Source organism: Poromitra crassiceps (assembly GCF_964638095.1).
Source record: "Poromitra crassiceps genome assembly, chromosome: 1".
Lineage (NCBI taxonomy): Eukaryota > Metazoa > Chordata > Actinopteri > Beryciformes > Melamphaidae > Poromitra > Poromitra crassiceps.
Window position 1 is genome coordinate 59,976,958 of NC_139623.1, and position 20,569 is coordinate 59,997,526.

Sequence of the window (20,569 nt, forward strand, 5' to 3'; positions counted from 1 at the left end):
AAATGCAGGCCATTTAGTACTAACAATTTTGTTTGTTTTACAGGCTGGAATTATATCATTTAATTATGCCAAATTTTGTATGCAATTATTAGAAACCATTGTGGTACAGGATTTTCTCCTATATCATGGAATATAACTGTTAGATAGTCCATCTGGTATTTAATATTAAGACAATAAATGAACAGCGTAAGAGGAAATTAGTATTCTTTGGTTCCTTTTATGTCACTGACTATTGTGTTTATAGTTTGATAGATCAAAAATTAGTTTATTGTCACACTCCAGATCAGTAAGTGGCAGTATTGTACCCGAAAGCTAGCTGCCAACCAATAATCCAATCAAAGGAAGAAGGAGAAGACTTAGTGTCATGTGACTTCGTTAGAAGCACACTTGCTCATTATAAGCAGAGAGGTAAGCACCATGACATGTTTGGCACAATAAATGATCATTTCCTTAAAGGAATCCTGTGGTCTATGCAATGTGTAACTTGTACTGCAATGTAGTCAACCAATGTTTTGAGCTGTGAAAAGGCTTGATGATAAACATAGTGCTATATAGGCAACTAGATGATGTAGGCTATAATTATCTTTGGTGTGGTTATTAGCTAAATGCTAATGCTGCTAGGTCAGCTGGTTGCAAAACATGGGGCAACACAATGCATGCAATGGAAGTAAACGGCATCAACCGCTGTCCTTTAACATACTACTACTCCTAATATCTAATGTATACCTACTGAAACATAAAATGGATTACTTCAATTAAGATGTTCTTGATTTTGTAAATGTCTACACATAATATAGTTACTCTTAATACTGGCATTATATGATATGATCTCACACAAATTGCAACATAAAATGGTAATCTTCCCATTCTCCTGGTCCTGTCTTGCACAGGCCTGGTGTTGTGGTCATTAGGTTGATTGGGTGCACCTGGATCTGGTGCACTCATTAAGCTTAAGAAGACCTTCAGAACTTGCAGTCTCTCTCCCTCCTCACCAATCTGTTAATTTGTGTAATACTTGTTATCTGTAGTTATGTTTCTTTAGGTTAGCTTTTTTATTATTACTTTTACTTTGGTGTATGACTCCCCTCATATGTTACAATCATAGACTACATAGGGAGGTACGGTGGTGCAGTGGTAAGCACTATCGCCTCACAGCTCGAAGGTCGTGGGTTCGATTCCCACCTGGGCCGATGTGAACACTGAAGGAATGCGTGCCCGTCCGCATGTCCTCGAGTGCCCACCACCCGGGTGGGGTTGGCAAAATGGCCTTTCTGTGTGGAGTTTGCATGTTCTCCCCGTGCCTCCCAGGGGTCTCCTTCATATAGGAACCCCCTTCACAAAAACATGCAACATCCTGGTTGCTTATATGGTTCCTCCTCTGATCATTAAGGGCGCCTGTTCAGAGGGAGGGGAACTGGTTGGAATAGCGTGAACCTCCCACGTGTTATGTCCTACCGGTGAAGCTTCCTCGGGCAGGTGAAAAGAAGCGGCTGACTTGACTGCCCATGTCTCGGAGGATGCATGGAATCAGTCTCGGCCCTCCCCAGATCGGCAGAGGATGGAGTAGCAACTAGGATTGAGTAATTCAAATGAGCACTAAACTGGGGATAAAAATGGGATAAAAAAATCGGGAAAAAAACATAAAAAAAATAAAAAATAAAAAAATAATCATAGACTACATAAATATATGGAAGTAATAAAAAAGAAATGAGAGGAGTCATAGACACAGGACAATGGACAATGGAGACAGGGAACCAGGCAGACGGACAGACAGAGAACATAAGTACACCTCAGACACAGAACACAACAGCAAAGTAACTTAGTGATCATCTAGCGAAAAGGTGGGTTTTAAGCAAGGCACATAAATACACACACATATATACACAGACATATAGACACATGCATATACACACACATATATACACACATACACACACTACTATTACTACTTCTGCTACTATTACTACTACTACTACTACTACTGCTTGAAAACCGTCAGGTCACCAGATCTCAACCAAACTTTGTTTACTTGTGCACATACCAACTCTGAATAAATGTGCACTATTTGGTGGTTATTATGTCTCATATATCCCCCAGGTCACCAGATGCTTGGACCCCGCATCGCCGCTTGCGGCTATATTTTATTATTTATTATTACTTCTCTATTCACTCTGTCTCTCCCCTCATTAACTATGCACTGTTTTGATTAACTATGCACTGTTTTGATTAGCTATGCACTGTTTTGACCTGTGATAAGATGATCTGTTAGAGCCATCTTTGGGGCTGTTGATTGTTTTGGAAATTTTTCCATGCTATGCTACATTTTTCCATGCTACACAGCTATGCTACATTTTTCCATGCTACACAGCTATGCTACATTCTTCCATGCTACACAGCTATGCTACATTTTCCCATGCTACACAGCTATGCTACATTTTCCCATGCTACACAGCTATGCTACATTGTTCCATGCTACACAGCTATGCTACATTGTTCCATGCTACACAGCTATGCTACATTTTCCCATGCTACACAGCTATGCTACAGAGGTCTTCCACATTCACGTGGTGGGGCGGCGCTGTAAGTGAGACAATGAAATGAGTGTTACTTTGTGATGTCACAAAATCACTGAAGCCAAAACAGATCGTTTAGAGGCTCTTTTTCCTTACATGGCTGGTGTGGCTTTATCTGGGGACCATGTTTTGAGACTTCCATCATGTTCATATAGCACACCCAAGTCCTTTAGAATCAAGCAAGCAAGGAAATCCTGTTTTACACAAACTCATCAATTTGCTGGGACCCCCTGGAACCCCCTACAGAACCCCTGATCCCATGTTGAGGAGCACTGATCTAGGCTACATTATGAGTTGCATTGGACTGAATTCTATTGTAATTCTATGCAGGTTTCTTAACTGCATCACTGACCCAAATATACTGCACCACAAACATATACAATACATATAGCTTTCATATTTGCATCAGACAGTCTCTCTTCCACCTTCAGTTCAAAATACTTCATACGGTACATTGCAACAGCAGAAGGTAAAAGAAACCGGGCGGCATCAGAAATCAGACATTGCAAAAAGAGTTTTCTGTGCAGGAGAAATGATGAAATGTGGTGAAAGCAGCATTAGCTAAGGCCGAGGATCAGAAGCCAGCATGTTGAAGAAGTGTGCCAGTGGGAAACTGAGCCTGGCAGCAGCGGGAGTACCTCCATCCAAATCACAATCACCTACATTCATATGGTTCAGGTCCCCTCTGTGGGACAAACTGACAATCACCTACAGTACGGTGGTTCTGATTTTCTGTGATGCAATTGATGTGTATGGCGCAAATCTTCACCTCATTGCCCATTTGCGTGTCCACCAACCTGAAGCTCCGGTGCTTCAGTGTTTTGCCTGTATCAGATGAGCGCTCGATTGAGCAGATAGACATCCTGAAGTAGGCCAGGTCTGAAAGCAGCTGTGCTTTCAGCTCCTGTCCAAGCTCTCTCCTCTCCTCAAAAGCAAAACCATGTCGTCGTCGTCGTCGTCGTCGTCGCTGCTCCATTTTTTCATGGCGCGATGGTTTCTTTAGATTAGAACCTATTTAATTTAACTGCAAAATCGCTCTTGGTGTTACGTCTTCACCTTTTGAAATGAATGAAAGCGACAGCACACGTTTTACAGTGAAGGACACTTGCAGGCGCCCGGTACACTGACGACCTGTGGGAGATAAACAGCCTTCAGACTCACCGGTGTCAATCTGTCACAATCAAAGTCCTCTCCAGTCTAGTCTGCTCAAGCCTGAAAAGCTGCCACCCGGCACTGCTATCCAATTATGATAAAATGGCAAACGGACACACACATGCACGCATGCACGCGCGCAAACACACACACACACACACACACACACACACACACATACACATACACAACACACACACACACACTCTCTCACCTGCTTGCCTATGCCTGCACACACACACGCACACGCATGCATGCGCGCACACACATGCATGCGCGCGCGCGCACACACACACACACACACACACACACACACACACACACACACACACACACACACACACACACAGTAAGCCTGCCCACTGATAGTTCACTGAGGCCAGAACAGCTTGCCTCATCATCAGTCTTCTTTTAGATGATGTGACAAGAACGATGCAGGAGGGAAGTGACACCTTTCCAATCTGTCAGTCTACCACTCTGTCAGTCTACCACTCTGTCACTCTACCACTCTGTCACTCTACCACTCTGTCAGTCTACCACTCTGTCACTCTACCACTCTGTCAGTCTACCACTCTGTCACTCTACCACTCTGTCAGTCTACCACTCTGTCACTCTACCACTCTGTCAGTCTACCACTCTGTCACTCTACCACTCTGTCACTCTACCACTCTGTCAGTCTGCCACTCTGTCAGTCTACCACTCTGTCAGTCTACCACTCTGTCAGTCTGCCACTCTGTCAGTCTGCCACTCTGTCACTCTACCACTCTGTCACTCTACCACTCTGTCAGTCTGTCAGTCTACCACTCTGTCAGTCTACCACTCTGTCACTCTACCACTCTGTCAGTCTACCACTCTGTCACTCTACCACTCTGTCAGTCTGCCACTCTGTCAGTCTACCACTCTGTCACTCTACCACTCTGTCAGTCTGCCACTCTGTCAGTCTACCACTCTGTCACTCTACCACTATGTCAGTCTACCACTCTGTCACTCTACCACTCTGTCACTCTACCACTCTGTCAGTCTGCCACTCTGTCAGTCTACCACTCTGTCACTCTACCACTCTGTCAGTCTACCACTCTGTCACTCTACCACTCTGTCACTCTACCACTCTGTCAGTCTGCCACTCTGTCACTCTACCACTCTGTCACTCTACCACTCTGTCAGTCTGCCACTCTGTCAGTCTACCACTCTGTCAGTCTGCCACTCTGTCACTGACTGCGTTTACATGGACATGAGTATCCCCGTTATTATCAGGGTTTTGAAGTATTGCGTTTTTGTGTTTATGCATGTAAATATCATATCCAGATTTCAGAAACCTGGATAAGCCCTTATACCGGGTTTACTTTGTTCTCACACTATGCCAAGTTTCTCCATGCAACTGGACAATGTCTATTTTCTCAAAAATGACCTTCCAGTAGGGTCATAACCCACCACCATGCTCATTTTTAGCCCAATCCGACCTGGGGTGTGTGCGTGCATTAAAGATACACAGACATGCACATAGACACACAACGTCAACTTTATTATATAGAGAAGCTAATAATAATACAAATGATTAACATAATGTGTTACTTATGGATGGAATTATAGCAAAAATAAATTAGCCCCCTTTTTGCTGGGGACCCATTGGAACCCCGTCAGGGACCACTTTGAGAACCACATATAGTACAGTATATGGAGAGTCAGATAGTATATGGCCTAGCCACATATAGTACAGTATATGGAGAGTCGGATAGTATATGGCCTAGCCACATAGCATTTCGGAGGCTGACTCACGCCACTTTGGAAATCGCAAAACTACAAAATCAGGCACTTTTGAGAGACTGTTCATTTCGGCACAATCACACTAAGCTGCACCTATTTCCATAAATATCCACCTCTACTGGTTCGCTTGTTCTGCCTGTGGGCCGAGCCCGCAGCCCGGCCAGGAGGAGGTGCTGTTTTCAGATACTGCGGAGAGCTCACTGCCTGGCCAGGAGGAGGTGCTGTTTTCAGCTACTGCGGAGAGCTCACTGCCTGGCCAGGAGGAGGTGCTGTTTTCAGCTACTGTGGAGAGCTCACTGCCCGGCCAGGAGGAGGTGCTGTTTTCAGCTACTGCGGAGAGCTCACTGCCCGGCCAGGAGGAGGTGCTGTTTTCAGCTATTGCGGAGAGCTCACTGCCCGGCCAGGAGGAGGTGCTGTTTTCAGCTACTGCGGAGAGCTCACTGCCCAGTCAGGAGGAGGTGCTGTTTTCAGCTACTGCGGAGAGCTCACTGCCCGGCCAGGAGGAGGTGCTGTTTTCAGCTACTGCGGAGAGCTCACTGCCCGGCCAGGAGGAGGTGCTGTTTTCAGCTACTGCGGAGAGCTCACTGCCAGGCCAGGAGGAGGTGCTGTTTTCAGCTACTGCGGAGAGCTCACTGCCAGGCCAGGAGGAGGTGCTGTTTTCAGCTACTGTGGAGAGCTCACTGCCCGGCCAGGAGGAGGTGCTGTTTTCAGCTACTGCGGAGAGCTCACTGCCCAGCCAGGAGGAGGTGCTGTTTTCAGCTACTGCGGAGAGCTCACTGCCCGGCCAGGAGGAGGTGCTGTTTTCAGCTACTGTGGAGAGCTCACTGCCCGGCCAGGAGGAGGTGCTGTTTTCAGCTACTGTGGAGAGCTCACTGCCCGGCCAGGAGGAGGTGCTGTTTTCAGCTACTGTGGAGAGCTCACTGCCCGGCCAGGAGGAGGTGCTGTTTTCAGCTACTGTGGAGAGCTCACTGCCCGGCCAGGAGGAGGTGCTGTTTTCAGCTACTGTGGAGAGCTCACTGCCCGGCCAGGAGGAGGTGCTGTTTTCAGCTACTGTGGAGAGCTCACTGCCCGGCCAGGAGGAGGTGCTGTTTTCAGCTACTGTGGAGAGCTCACTGCCCGGCCAGGAGGAGGTGCTGTTTTCAGCTACTGTGGAGAGCTCACTGCCAGGCCAGGAGGAGGTGCTGTTTTCAGCTACTGTGGAGAGCTCACTGCCAGGCCAGGAGGAGGTGCTGTTTTCAGCTACTGTGGAGAGCTCACTGCCCGGCCAGGAGGAGGTGTTGTTTTCAGCTACTGTGGAGAGCTCACTGCCCGGCCAGGAGGAGGTGCTGTTTTCAGCTACTGTGGAGAGCTCACTGCCCGGCCAGGAGGAGGTGCTATTTTCAGCTACTGTGGAGAGCTCACTGCCCGGCCAGGAGGAGGTGCTGTTTTCAGCTACAGTGGAGAGCTCACTGCCAGGCCAGGAGGAGGTGCTGTTTTCAGCTACTGTGGAGAGCTCACTGCCAGGCCAGGAGGAGGTGCTGTTTTCAGCTACTGTGGAGAGCTCACTGCCCGGCCAGGAGGAGGTGTTGTTTTCAGCTACTGTGGAGAGCTCACTGCCCGGCCAGGAGGAGGTGCTGTTTTCAGCTACTGTGGAGAGCTCACTGCCCGGCCAGGAGGAGGTGTTGTTTTCAGCTACTGTGGAGAGCTCACTGCCCGGCCAGGAGGAGGTGTTGTTTTCAGCTACTGTGGAGAGCTCACTGCCCGGCCAGGAGGAGGTGCTGTTTTCAGCTACTGTGGAGAGCTCACTGCCCGGCCAGGAGGAGGTGCTGTTTTCAGCTACTGTGGAGAGCTCACTGCCCGGCCAGGAGGAGGTGTTGTTTTCAGCTACTGTGGAGAGCTCACTGCCCGGCCAGGAGGAGGTGCTGTTTTCAGCTACTGTGGAGAGCTCACTGCCAGGCCAGGAGGAGGTGCTGTTTTCAGCTACTGTGGAGAGCTCACTGCCAGGCCAGGAGGAGGTGCTGTTTTCAGCTACTGTGGAGAGCTCACTGCCCGGCCAGGAGGAGGTGTTGTTTTCAGCTACTGTGGAGAGCTCACTGCCCGGCCAGGAGGAGGTGTTGTTTTCAGCTACTGTGGAGAGCTCACTGCCCGGCCAGGAGGAGGTGCTGTTTTCAGCTACTGTGGAGAGCTCACTGCCCGGCCAGGAGGAGGTGCTGTTTTCAGCTACTGTGGAGAGCTCACTGCCCGGCCAGGAGGAGGTGTTGTTTTCAGCTACTGTGGAGAGCTCACTGCCCGGCCAGGAGGAGGTGTTGTTTTCAGCTACTGTGGAGAGCTCACTGCCCGGCCAGGAGGAGGTGTTGTTTTCAGCTACTGTGGAGAGCTCACTGCCCGGCCAGGAGGAGGTGTTGTTTTCAGCTACTGTGGAGAGCTCACTGCCCGGCCAGGAGGAGGTGTTGTTTTCAGCTACTGTGGAGAGCTCACTGCCCGGCCAGGAGGAGGTGTTGTTTTCAGCTACTGTGGAGAGCTCACTGCCCGGCCAGGAGGAGGTGCTGTTTTCAGCTACTGTGGAGAGCTCACTGCCCGGCCAGGAGGAGGTGTTGTTTTCAGCTACTGTGGAGAGCTCACTGCCCGGCCAGGAGGAGGTGCTGTTTTCAGCTACTGTGGAGAGCTCACTCCCTGGCCAGGAGGAGGTGCTGTTTTCAGCTACTGTGGAGAGCTCCCTGCCCGGCCAGGAGGAGGTGCTGTTTTCAGCTACTGTGGAGAGCTCACTGCCAGGCCAGGAGGAGGTGCTGTTTTCAGCTACTGTGGAGAGCTCACTGCCAGGCCAGGAGGAGGTGCTGTTTTCAGCTACTGTGGAGAGCTCACTGCCCGGCCAGGAGGAGGTGCTGTTTTCAGCTACTGTGGAGAGCTCACTGCCCGGCCAGGAGGAGGTGTTGTTTTCAGCTACTGTGGAGAGCTCACTGCCCGGCCAGGAGGAGGTGTTGTTTTCAGCTACTGTGGAGAGCTCACTGCCCGGCCAGGAGGAGGTGCTGTTTTCAGCTACTGTGGAGAGCTCACTGCCCGGCCAGGAGGAGGTGCTGTTTTCAGCTACTGTGGAGAGCTCACTGCCCGGCCAGGAGGAAGTGCTGTTTTCAGCTACTGCGGAGAGCTCACTGCCCGGCCAGGAGGAGGTGCTGTTTTCAGCTACTGCGGAGAGCTCACTGCCAGGCCAGGAGGAGGTGCTGTTTTCAGCTACTGTGGAGAGCTCACTGCCCGGCCAGGAGGAGGTGCTGTTTTCAGCTACTGTGGAGAGCTCACTGCCCGGCCAGGAGGAGGTGCTGTTTTCAGCTACTGTGGAGAGCTCACTGCCCGGCCAGGAGGAGGTGTTGTTTTCAGCTACTGTGGAGAGCTCACTGCCCGGCCAGGAGGAGGTGCTGTTTTCAGCTACTGTGGAGAGCTCACTGCCCGGCCAGGAGGAGGTGTTGTTTTCAGCTACTGTGGAGAGCTCACTGCCCGGCCAGGAGGAGGTGCTGTCTTCAGCTACTGTGGAGAGCTCACTGCCCGGCCAGGAGGAAGTGCTGTTTTCAGCTACTGCGGAGAGCTCACTGCCCGGCCAGGAGGAGGTGCTGTTTTCAGCTACTGCGGAGAGCTCACTGCCCGGCCAGGAGGAGGTGTTGTTTTCAGCTACTGTGGAGAGCTCACTGCCCGGCCAGGAGGAGGTGCTGTTTTCAGCTACTGTGGAGAGCTCACTGCCCGGCCAGGAGGAGGTGTTGTTTTCAGCTACTGTGGAGAGCTCACTGCCCGGCCAGGAGGAGGTGCTGTTTTCAGCTACTGTGGAGAGCTCACTGACCGGCCAGGAGGAAGTGCTGTTTTCAGCTACTGCGGAGAGCTCACTGCCCGGCCAGGAGGAGGTGCTGTTTTCAGCTACTGTGGAGAGCTCACTGCCCGGCCAGGAGGAGGTGCTGTTTTCAGCTACTGTGGAGAGCTCACTGCCCGGCCAGGAGGAGGTGCTGTTTTCAGCTACTGTGGAGAGCTCACCGTCTGGCATTTGTAAACACACACACACGGCATGAGTGCGCCGGGGGAACAAATAGCGAGGAAATGTGGGTGGGGGTGGGGCTATTTGTAACCTTGCTTGCAAGATGGATAACCTCGCGAGATCAAAAGAGATTCTCTCGACGTAATCCATCTTGTCATGCACAGGCAGTTAAGATGATTGGCCGAACCATGCCGGCCTGACGAATCAGCGGCAGCCTTAGGCGGGCTCAGGCTCGTCTGGGCAAGTAGTGGGTACATGGTCTTTGTAGTTCTTTTCACTCGTCAACATGGCTGCCACCGCGGAAGTGACAGGCAGTCTGAATGAAATTGAATGTAACGTTCCCAATTCTATGTATTAAATTCTAAAAAACGACCCTCAACATTTGGGAAGGCTAAGCGACACAACTAGTTCGTTATAATCTAACTTCATGCTTCGAAGGTGACTTTACGACGGTGAGGACTCAATCAATGAATACCACGGAGATCAGGCACAGGCACCTTCGGCGATCTGATTGGCTGAAGTGAACACCCACCAGCGGTGATAGACAGATGGGTCATCCAATCACCTGCCAAGTAGCTTGGAAAAAGTGCCCGCCTCCGTCAGCGGGTCTGGTTACTGCATTCCCAGATCGACTAGTTTAGTGAAACGTATGTGGAGCTATACCGTCCATCTGGCAGCGTCAGGTTAGGCTATTTGGTGACGACACGTACTGCAGACGTCACATGACCAACCATTTTAGCCAATAGAAAGAAGGGGGGAATTTGAATCTAGTACTGGAGCTTGGAGCATTTTTTTTTTTTTTTTTTTTATGTTTTTTTCCCCGATTTTTTATCCCATTTTTATCCCCCGTTTTAGTGCTCATTTGAATTACTCAATCCTGGTTGCTACTCCATCCTCTGCCGATCTGGGGAGAGCCGAGACTGATTCCATGCATCCTCCGAGACATGGGCAGTCAAGTCAGCCGCTTCTTTTCACCTGCCCGAGGAAGCTTCACCGGTAGGACATAGCACGTGGGAGGTTCACGCTATTCCAACCAGTTCCCCTCCCTCTGAACAGGCGACTTGGAGCAGTTTTGGAGCAGTTTAGTTTAGTGACTGATAAAACAAGAAGAATTCCTCTGATTTACACTAAATGTCACTGATTTTGACCTGCATTCATCAACAACAACACTACTAAATTCACATATACATTGATTTTCAGCAGGAAAAAAGTGGAAAAACTGTTTGGTATCTCTTTAAATTCAGGTTGTGAATTGTTTTGACCTGTACGGTTCATTCAAAGCACACGTGTGCAGGTTTTTATACCTATAGTTGTTTTTATTCCTTGCACGACCAAACGCTTATCTCCTATGTAGCACAGACCTTGGCTGGCTGTATTTCATTTTCACAGAGTCCCTTGCTGCTCGCACTGATCTGTCTCCGATTTGATTTAATACTTAGCCTTGACAAGAGGCTGGGTTAACTGGGTTGCTTTAAAATGTCATTGAACCCACAAAACTCGAGGGCCAAGCGGATATATGACACTTGACTATGTACTTGGCGGTCACACACACTAGTTTGTGTGTCTCATTCTTACCCTAGTCCTGCCAGATCAGATACCAGGTTACCCAGGGCAGCAGCTGGAGAAAATGTGAGAGAAAGAGACAGAGACAAAGAAGAAGAAGAAGAAAAACAGCATTACATTATGAATCACAACAAGGCTGTGGTTTGTGTAGAGCAGTGGTTCTCAACTGGTGGCTCGTGACACAAAAGTGGCTCACGGAGCCGTTTGAGTGGCTCGCGGACCACGTCATGCTTGCTTGTCGGGAAGGGGGCTAAATAACGCTCCAAAGTTATAGGCTATATTTTGACGAGGGAAAAAACGGGCATGGACATTTTCAAATGGGTCCCTTGACCTCTCACTTCAGTATAACCTTTTTTTTTTTTTTTATTCCCCTCCCCCCGATTTTTTATCCCATTTTTATCCCCATTAGTGTTAATTTAATTTATTTATCCTGGTTGCTACTCCACCTTCTACCAATCTGGGGAGAGCCGAAACTGGTCCATGCTTCATGGGCAGTTAGCCAGCCGCTTCTTTTCACCTGACAGAGGAAGCTTCACCGGTAGGACATAGCACGTGGGAGGTTCACGCTATTCCAACCAGTTCCCCTCCCTCTGAACAGGCGCCCTTAACGACCAGAGGAGGAACCACATCAGCAACCAGGATATTGCATGTTTTGGTGAAGGGGGTTCCTATATGAAGGAAACCCCCGGGAGGCACGGGGAGAACATGCAAACTCCACACAGAAAGGCCCTTTTGACGACCCCACCCAGGCGGTGGGCACTCGAGGACATGCGGACGGGCACGCATTCCTTCAGCGTTCACAGCGTCCCAGGTGGGAATCGAAGCCAGGACCTTCGAGCTGTGAGGCGACAGCGCTTACCACTGCACCACCGTACCCCCATCACTTCAGTATAACTGAATGAGAATGGGTTCTATGGGTTTAGCTTGGTCTGTCGATGTTGCTTTAACAGGTTATGAGTTGAGATTCAACAAACAGATTCTGTTTGCTTCCCATTCCGCACACCTGCACCTAGTGTAGTATGTAGGTGTGTTCATGAATTGTCATAGATCATCTGTTGAACATATGTTAATCAGTTGAATTGTTGAACGTCAACTAATAGGCTGTTGCAATGTTACAAATAGTCTCTAGACTCTCTGTAGGTGGACTCTCCAAATAAAGTAGCTATTACCAAAATATTTACTTTCTCTAAAATGTTATCAACTAAAAGGTGTGATGGAATGAAAAAATGGAGAGCACAGTCGTACCAATTTTTTTTTTTACTTCATTGAAGAATTCTATCAGGTCTTATGTTCATTCCAGGGAGAATGTTTGACAACTCTTAATAAGGGAAGTTTGTTGGGGGGGGGAGTTGTCAAGGAGGCAGAATGTGTGGACGAGTGTAGTCGTTGGATCAGTAATGTTCATGCAAGCAAGTGTGAGTTTTCTATTTTTGGACTGTGGTGACGATGCACTTCATATGACCTTCGTCATATTTCTTGTAAACACCGCCCTCTCCCAGGGAGACAGAGGCACAACGAGAGACACTAGAGGCCCGCAATAGGCCCTGCTCCTGCAGAGTTATAGACCTCTCAATGGATTCCTCCAGGGCATGTGGAAGTGTGTAATGAAACAGACCTGGAGACCATGAACTCGTCCTCCTGATTATGTCCTGTTGTTTGTCAATTGGTGGTGGAGAGACAAGACCAGGAGTTGAACCATCACATTGATGTTAGGGATGGGAGTGGGACGATATGCTTATCTCATCATACGATTCAATATATTCTCCGATCCCTTGAAGTGCCGAAGAGTTTGTCTGTATCGTTGCTCATACAGCACATTGGTAGCAGCTCCAAAAAGGGAATATAAAGTCTGTAGTCTACTTGCATTTTACTTGTTGTCCATGATCCTGAGTTCACACAGTATTAGTGACGTTGCCACAGTTGTCCTGAAGCCCACGAGGGAAAACAGACAAAGCAGCGATGTCATCTCAGCGAGGGCAAACTCTGCATCAAACTAAGTTCTTCAGTTCTTCAGTGTGATGGTATCCTAGCTACTTTAGCAGCAAGGCTGGAAACAACAAATAAATACCCAACCAAACATCTACAGTGACTTTCCGCCCACTCACAGTTTGCATTGTTAAATGGGAAGACATCACTCAGGACCTGCCCCCTAATTAATCAGCAAAGATCCAAGCTAGCACAGTGAGACTTGAAAGAGTCTCAGTCTAATGAGTGTAGTCAATGTGCATTGAGATCTCGGAGTGTTTTGTTTACTGTGTCTCCCCAGGAGCCTGACCCTGATGTTCAAGAGAGGCTTCACTGCCTCCGTGAACAAAGCATCAATGTTAATAAGCTGTTTGTTTGAGTGAGATCTAATGAGGGATATTAGCTCGGTGCTCTTTCATTTACTTTATGACTACTTGGATACAGGTACAGTATTGGTGGATCAATGGTTAGCAGCACTGTTGCCTCACAGCAAGAAGGTCCCGGGTTCGAACCCCGGGCGGTCCCATGTCCTGTGTGGAGTTTGCATGTTTTCTCCCTGTGCCAATCAATTGGCACCATGATGTTTTCCATAGCAACATGACGACACAGAGAGTTTGGTTTCATCACCCCATCCTCATTCATCTCCACTGGCTCCCGGTCAAGTTCTGCATCACCTACAAAAGCCTGCTCCTCACGTACAAATCCCTCTACGCTTTGGCCCCCCACACAGCCTTAAAAGGAGCTTGCCTTATAGTCAGCTTTTGAGAAAAAGTAGGATTTGCAGCTCTGAGGAGGAGTTTGAGAGACAGGCCAGTGACCTTTGTTCTCGTTTTCGTCAGAAACATTATAATGATCATATTTTAATTAATTGTTTAACTCGGGTTTGTGAGTTTGACAGAGATAGCCTCTTAGTCCCGAAGCCCCCCTCTCGTAATATTCAGTCTCTTGTGTTGCCATTCACATTTTCACCCATTTCTCATTCTGTTAAAAGCATTGTAAAAAAAAACATTGGCACATTTTGTCCAGCGATCCTGTTGTCGGCCGCGAGTTCGCTAATCCCTCTATATTTGCGAATAAGTGTCCTAACAACTTGAGGGATAAACTTGTCAAGACAAACCTTTATGTTAAGCCTACAATTTTTTTTACGTTCTCTCCCGTCTGGGAATTTCTCTTGCTCCAACCGTATCAATTGTAATGCCATTATTAAAGGTGCACATTTTTCCCATCCTCATACAGGCAGAAAGTTGAGTGTAGAATCACTTGTAGAACCACACATGTGATTTATCTGTTGAAATGTCCGTGTTACGTAGGCAAAACTAAAAGACAAGTGAGAATTCACATATCTGAACATAAAAGCAGGATCAGAACTAATGATGAGAGGTCACCTGTGGCCAAACATTTAAATTTGGTTGGTCACAATGTGTCCAGTTTACGCTTTATGCGGATAGAGTCCGTGGGTCCTCTGTTGAGGGGCGGCGATAGAGAGAAAAAACGTCTCCAAAGAGAAGCGTTCTGGATCCATTAGTTACAAACTGAACATCCTAGAGGCTTGAATGAGGAGTTACTTTTGTCTTGCTTTTTATAAATTAACTTTCTCTATGGCCTTACTATCTTATTTTGGCCTGTCTCTCAAATCCTCCTCTCTAGTTCCTCAGAATGATCACTTGCGACTTTTTATCATTAAAAAGGCCATGGTTTATATGTGTTATAGGCTTTGGTTTATATGCGTTTTATTAGCATCTTCTTGTGAAAGGTGTTTGCCCAACACACTCATGTTCTATTTGTGCATTCCCCTCAGATCTGGATAATTGTGCCATTTGACCTGACATTTTGTATGGGTCTTCATCTTAGTCATGATTTTACTATTACAGTCTTTAGAAGGGTTACTATGATGAGTACCTTTTAACTTTATTACTCATTTGTATAATTGTTTTTTCTATTCATGTTTCTATCTAATTATCCTTCCTAGTGGGTTTATGTCTATGGGAGGTCCACCGTTGCCTCTCTGTAGTTTACACCTTTGTATACTCCCCTCATGTGGTGATTGGGCAATTTGCGATCTCAGTACAATACCAGCTTAAAATATACTATTCATTCTATTTCAAATGTAGACTTTATTTATGTTAGCTGGTTCTCCTGGCCTTTTCGGGTTACTGGTTCTCATATGTGCCATCTCCATATTATGGAATATTTTTGTGTGTATTTATATGTATTCTCACTGCCTGATTATTGATCTATGCCAGCTGGATGCATTCCCTGGTTTCTGCCTCCTTATATATGGGGTCACACCCATTCTCTCATTTAACACTGAGGAAAGCCACAGGCTGAAAAACGCATCTGTTCTTTGTACTGCTGCTGTGCGGATTTAAATCCTTTAGAAACTTTACCTGTGAGTGCTGCCAGTTCCATTGGACTTTTCATGTTTTGTTGGGTCGGCAGGCCCAGCACCCAAAGTATTTAAGACTGAGTTGAGCGCACCAATTCTTGGACTTGACTCTCACATAAAAGCCATCACCAAATCCGCCTTCTACCACCTCAAAACATCTCCAGACTCCGGCCATCACTTTCAGACTCTGTAGATGAGACCCTCATCCACGCCTTCATCACCTCCCATCTGGACTACTGTAATGAGCCCCTTCTAAACATCCAGATTATAACCAGCTGCTAGCCGGCTGGCCTGCATGTTTAGAAACAATTATCTATCCATATAGGTCACGCCCATTTCCATCAACATAGATTTTCCCCCATTTTGCATTTTCTCAAAAACCTATTTTTGGTATATATACCAAAATATAATATATATATAATATATAATATATATATATATATATATATATATATATATATATGGTTATAAAACAGTCTAAATTCAATACTGATGTCTCACATCTTACCTACATCAGCGAATGTATGTTCCAGAACCCCCCCCCCTCCACTTCTCTAAAGCATGACATCCATTCCATTTTAAAGCATGGCACCCATTCTCTTTCTTTTCCCCTTCCCCTGCTACTTTCTCCACCTCTCCTTCTCCGTTCTCTCCTTCCCCACATTTCCCATTCTCTCCCCACCTCCTCCCTCTCCCTGCTCTCTTCTCCCCCACATCCCCCTGCTCTCCCTCCCCCCTCCCCTCTCCTGCTCTCTCCTCTTTCCCCCTTCACCTGCTCCTTCCCCACCTCCTATTCACCTTATTCACCACGCCCACTTTTTCTCTCTTCCGCGTTCAACGCAAACGTATTTGTTCTTCCGGTTCAGCGCTAGTTGCCTACTGTGGCTAATATTAGCCACTAGTTAGTTATGTTATATGGCAGTAAAATGCCACTGAATGACCAAATTGATATAACTTTTAACCATTTCGAGTAACACTGTTTCCATATGGATCACCAGCGTTAGTTTGTTGTTTATAACGTGGCTATATTCATAACGTTCTATCTCGGATGCGTTATTTCGAATCCCATATAGGTTACGCTGGCGCAAAACGTGTGGGTTTCAGGACGAAACGGTTTCGAGCCACTAACGTCATCTTTAGAGCACAATATTCCTGGAATGCAAGTTTAACTAAACAGTTACATGTCCTCTGCATTCTACATAAAATTAAGATATTACGGGTTGTTTTATTTTGTATGTTACATACTTATTGGCCAAGATATGTTAGTTTATGGGGGAGTAATTCTGCCAGTTTAGGAGGGGAGTGTGGGCGGCCATCTTGCCTGCAGGGTTTTTGGCAAGTCTAAAACGGAAATACTATTACGAAATGACGTAATGCGGAAGCGTCCATGTGTGGGCAAAGAATAAGGTGAATACTCTCCAACATTTCCCATTCCCTCCCCACCCCATCACTCTCTGACATTCCCCCTGCTCTCCTCCCTTCTCCTGCTCTATCCTCTGCTCTATCCTATATTCCTATATTTCTCTATCAATTGTTCAATGTGTTATCTTTATTCTGTAATTTGCTACTGTTGTGTCAGCTAGAATTAGCTAGACATATTCTCTGTGAAGCCCTCTGGGACATGCTTGTGAATTAGGGCTATATAAATAAACTTGACTTGACTTGACTCTGGCCGGGGAATGAAGCAATAATGCCAACCTTATGCAATAAGGGGTGGTCTCACTTAGTCAGACCCACCGTCAACATCAGCAAGCTTCCAGCGACGGCTGGCACTGTGAGACTAAGTAAGGGATCTGTCCCGGTGGCTCACCTGCTAGCAGGCGTACCACGGGTTCAAATCTGACCCGTGGTCCTTTGCCACATGTCATCCCCTCTCTCTCTCCCCACCTTTCCCACCTGCCTACTGTTCTGTCCAATAAAGGCAAAAATGCCGCCACACCCCACAAAAACAAAACATATGCAGTAAATAAACAAGTGGGGAAAGCTTGCTGACTGAGAAGCCCTGCCTGGCCTGTCACAGCTCGGCTAGTCTCGCTGGCCAGCCTCCTCTCCCTCCCGCCGAGGAGTCTGGCGCCGCAGGTCTCCATAATTGGGATAAACCCTCTCCCCTGCTCTACTCTGCTCTCCCATTGGACCAACTGTTTCGGTGGCAGCCGGATGTCCGCTCCCGGCTTATTACAAACTCTGTCATTGGCTCTGACCATGTCAATCAGAGCGGCTTCCGCTCCCTCCTCCCTGTGTGTCACTGTAAATAGTGCCCTCAGGGAAAACAACAATGCTAAATAGCTAGCACGGCAGAAACCTACACGCTAGCTCGTTGCTACACGCTGAAAACGGCAAGTTGGATTGTTTGAAACTATTTTCCAAGGGCACTGCCGCTAAGCGCCGCCCATCGCAATCCCACTATGGAGACCTGCGGCGCCAGACTCCTCGGACGGAAGGGAGAGGAGGCTGGCCAGCGAGACTACAGCTCGGCTGACCTACTGTACTGACTACCTACCGACTCGGTGTTCAGGAAATGCAGTTTTCTTTTCCGTATATTAAAGGGGGACTAACCCCCCAGATATGTATCAGAACAGTGATTTGAAAATACCTATGGAAAAAAACAAGAAATTACATATGCTCTTGTCTATACTAAACTCTTTGGCTGTGTTCAAGTCAAGATTTTTTTTCGGAAATGGACGCCATTACAGTTTGCCTACCGCCTCAAAAATAATTTATTTGAGAGGGGCAATATCTTTTATAAATATCAACAACTAGCCAACGCTGGTGGTCTGTATGGAAAGAGTGTTGCTCATAATGGTTGAAAGTGATATCAATTTGGCCATTCAGTGGCGAACTAGAAATTTAATTATTTTTGTCCCATTTTGTCCCATGTGTGTGTGCGTGCATGGCTTGTCTAAACTTATGTTAAAAGAGCCTCGCTGCTCGCAGCACACAGCACAGTGAGGACAAACCTCTTGCTCTGGGGTAACACAATGCGAGATTTCTCCACGTAATTCCCTCGTCTAACTAGAGATAAACCGCGCAATGAAATCCGTTTTTAATTCGCGTTTTGGGGCTTTTCGTGATTCTTGTTAAAAGTTGCAGCACCTCTGATTTTTCCTCTCAGGGCGCAGGCAATGCAGGGCAGAGCTCTTCTCCTCCTCTCCCATGCAAATCCCCCCGAGGAGCACACACACACAGACAGAGCCAGTTGCTCTGCTCTGCTGACTTGATTTCCTGAAAAGTTGGCGTTGCTTGTACACAGTGACAATATTATATTAGCCGATATGTTTAGAGAAGCTTTGTCACGTTGTCACGTCGTAGTATAGCGTTATATTTTACATGTCCGCTAAACTGCGACGAGATTTGTTTGCTGAAATGTCAGACTGTTGAAAGCCCCCGCCTCTCACTGCTGCTGTGTGCTGCTGCTGCGCGCGCCCCCGCGGGTGCATGAGAGAGCAGACTCTCCCATTTGACTGGCCGAGAGAAAGTGCTTCCAAGTCGGACTGATAGCCGCGGAAATGTCAGACTGTGCTCTCTCTGCTCTGGCCGAGTCCGAGAGAGCCCAGCTGCTGCTGCGCGCGCCCCCGGAGCTTGGGGCTAGTGCATGAGGTACAGTACGACTCTCTCCCGCCCGCTCCCGCCTGCCTGGGCTGGAGACAGTGCTTCCAACTCGGACTGATAATATAAACATCATCATTCAAGCTTATCCAGGTAAGATATTAATAAAGTAGTGACACATTCAGCGGGAAACTAACTATAATTAAGACATGTGCCAACTTTGACGACGTTTGGTTCAGTATTTTAAGAGCAAACTTCAATAGGAATAGGCTTGGAGTTCTGAGGAGCCGAAAGGGTACAGGGGGGGTAGGGGAGTAATTATCTTGAAATCCCATAGTCTTTGGGAACACTGTGACGTCAGTGTGTTCCTAATAGGGATGTCCCGGTCACCTTTTTTTGCCCCCAAGTCCGAGTCCGAGTCATATGATTTTGAGTATCTGCCGATACCGAGTCCCGATCCGATATTTCTGCAATGCATTGCAGAAATAGTTGGGACAACAAGTTGGGACAACTTGGATGCTTTTCCCCCCCTTTCTTCTAAGTGTTTAAGTGTTTTTATTTTAACCAACCAATATGACATCTTTGTACGGCTCTTTTATCACAACCACAACTCAGTTAGTGCAGCATTGGTTTTAAACCAAGTAAACAAAATAAAATATCTTTACAGCTTATGGTAAAGGGGGTACTTTGATTCAGAAATCAGGGAAAGGGGGTACTGAAGCCAGAAATGTTTGGGACCCACTGACTTCTCTGGCTATCTCTGGGCTGGTATTAATTTGCATGCGGCGTTTCACTGGCTGTCTGCTATTGTTTCGAGTTTCGGCCAATGAGCCACATCAATAGAATTAAGCATGCTTGCTAGATGGGGGCGGGGTGCAGCTCTGTTTACAAGTGAGACAACATGGAGAGTCACTGAGGACAGTCTGCGTGGATTAAAATGATTGAAACTTTATCTGTGAGACGAGTGCAGTCCGGCCACTTCATCTGACAACATGGAGGAACGACAGATTTTATTCACAAGACAGACGGAATGCAGACAACAAAAAGACATGTTCATTATGGCAACTTTACTGATGCAGGCAGGCAGTGCAGAACACTTCTGGCTTTTCTTCCTAGTCCGACTCCTAGGTGAGTTTAATCATGATCCCTAACTAACGTTACGTCTTGTTTCTGTTTTAGCCACTGTGCGACCATCTAGTTATTATGGTTGGACATGTGTTTTTGTATGTTTTATCGCGTTCTGATGTGTTGCTAGTCGAACACTAAACAAAGAGTATGGAAGGAAAGAAGCGACAATTGACAATAGAACCGTGGCCATTTTGGCGCCGCAGACAACAGGACAATAGCACAGAGGTTTGTTGCGCCCCAAAATGGCCGATCTCTTGTGCGCTGTTGCAATAGATTAGTTGTCGCTTCTTATCAATGCTCACTACTAAAGTTAAAACTGCGTGTGTTGCTGCGCAAGAGGGCTCGTGTTTACGATGAATATGACAAATTGCAATGATAAAATAAATGACAGATTGTTTATTTGGATGACTGAAATGTGAGAATTGCCATATTTGTTTTGTGACGTTGTTATCATTGTTTTTATACATAAAAATCCGATCTCTTCCCCCCGATTCCGGA

The 20,569-nt window shown here is 47.3% G+C and overlaps 1 protein-coding gene across 1 annotated transcript in view; it reads right to left on the minus strand.

The window, feature by feature from the left end:
- Positions 1 to 20,569, minus strand: part of LOC310788485 (transmembrane protein 65-like) — a gene marked incomplete at both ends in the record, with an annotated part of 115,568 nt that overhangs the window by 15,539 nt on the left and 79,460 nt on the right. Inside the window, one exon of the mRNA XM_083650031.1 lies at positions 11,059 to 11,101. Coding sequence (XP_083506157.1) covers positions 11,059 to 11,101 — 43 coding nt within the window. The remainder of the gene's footprint in view (positions 1 to 11,058; positions 11,102 to 20,569) is intronic.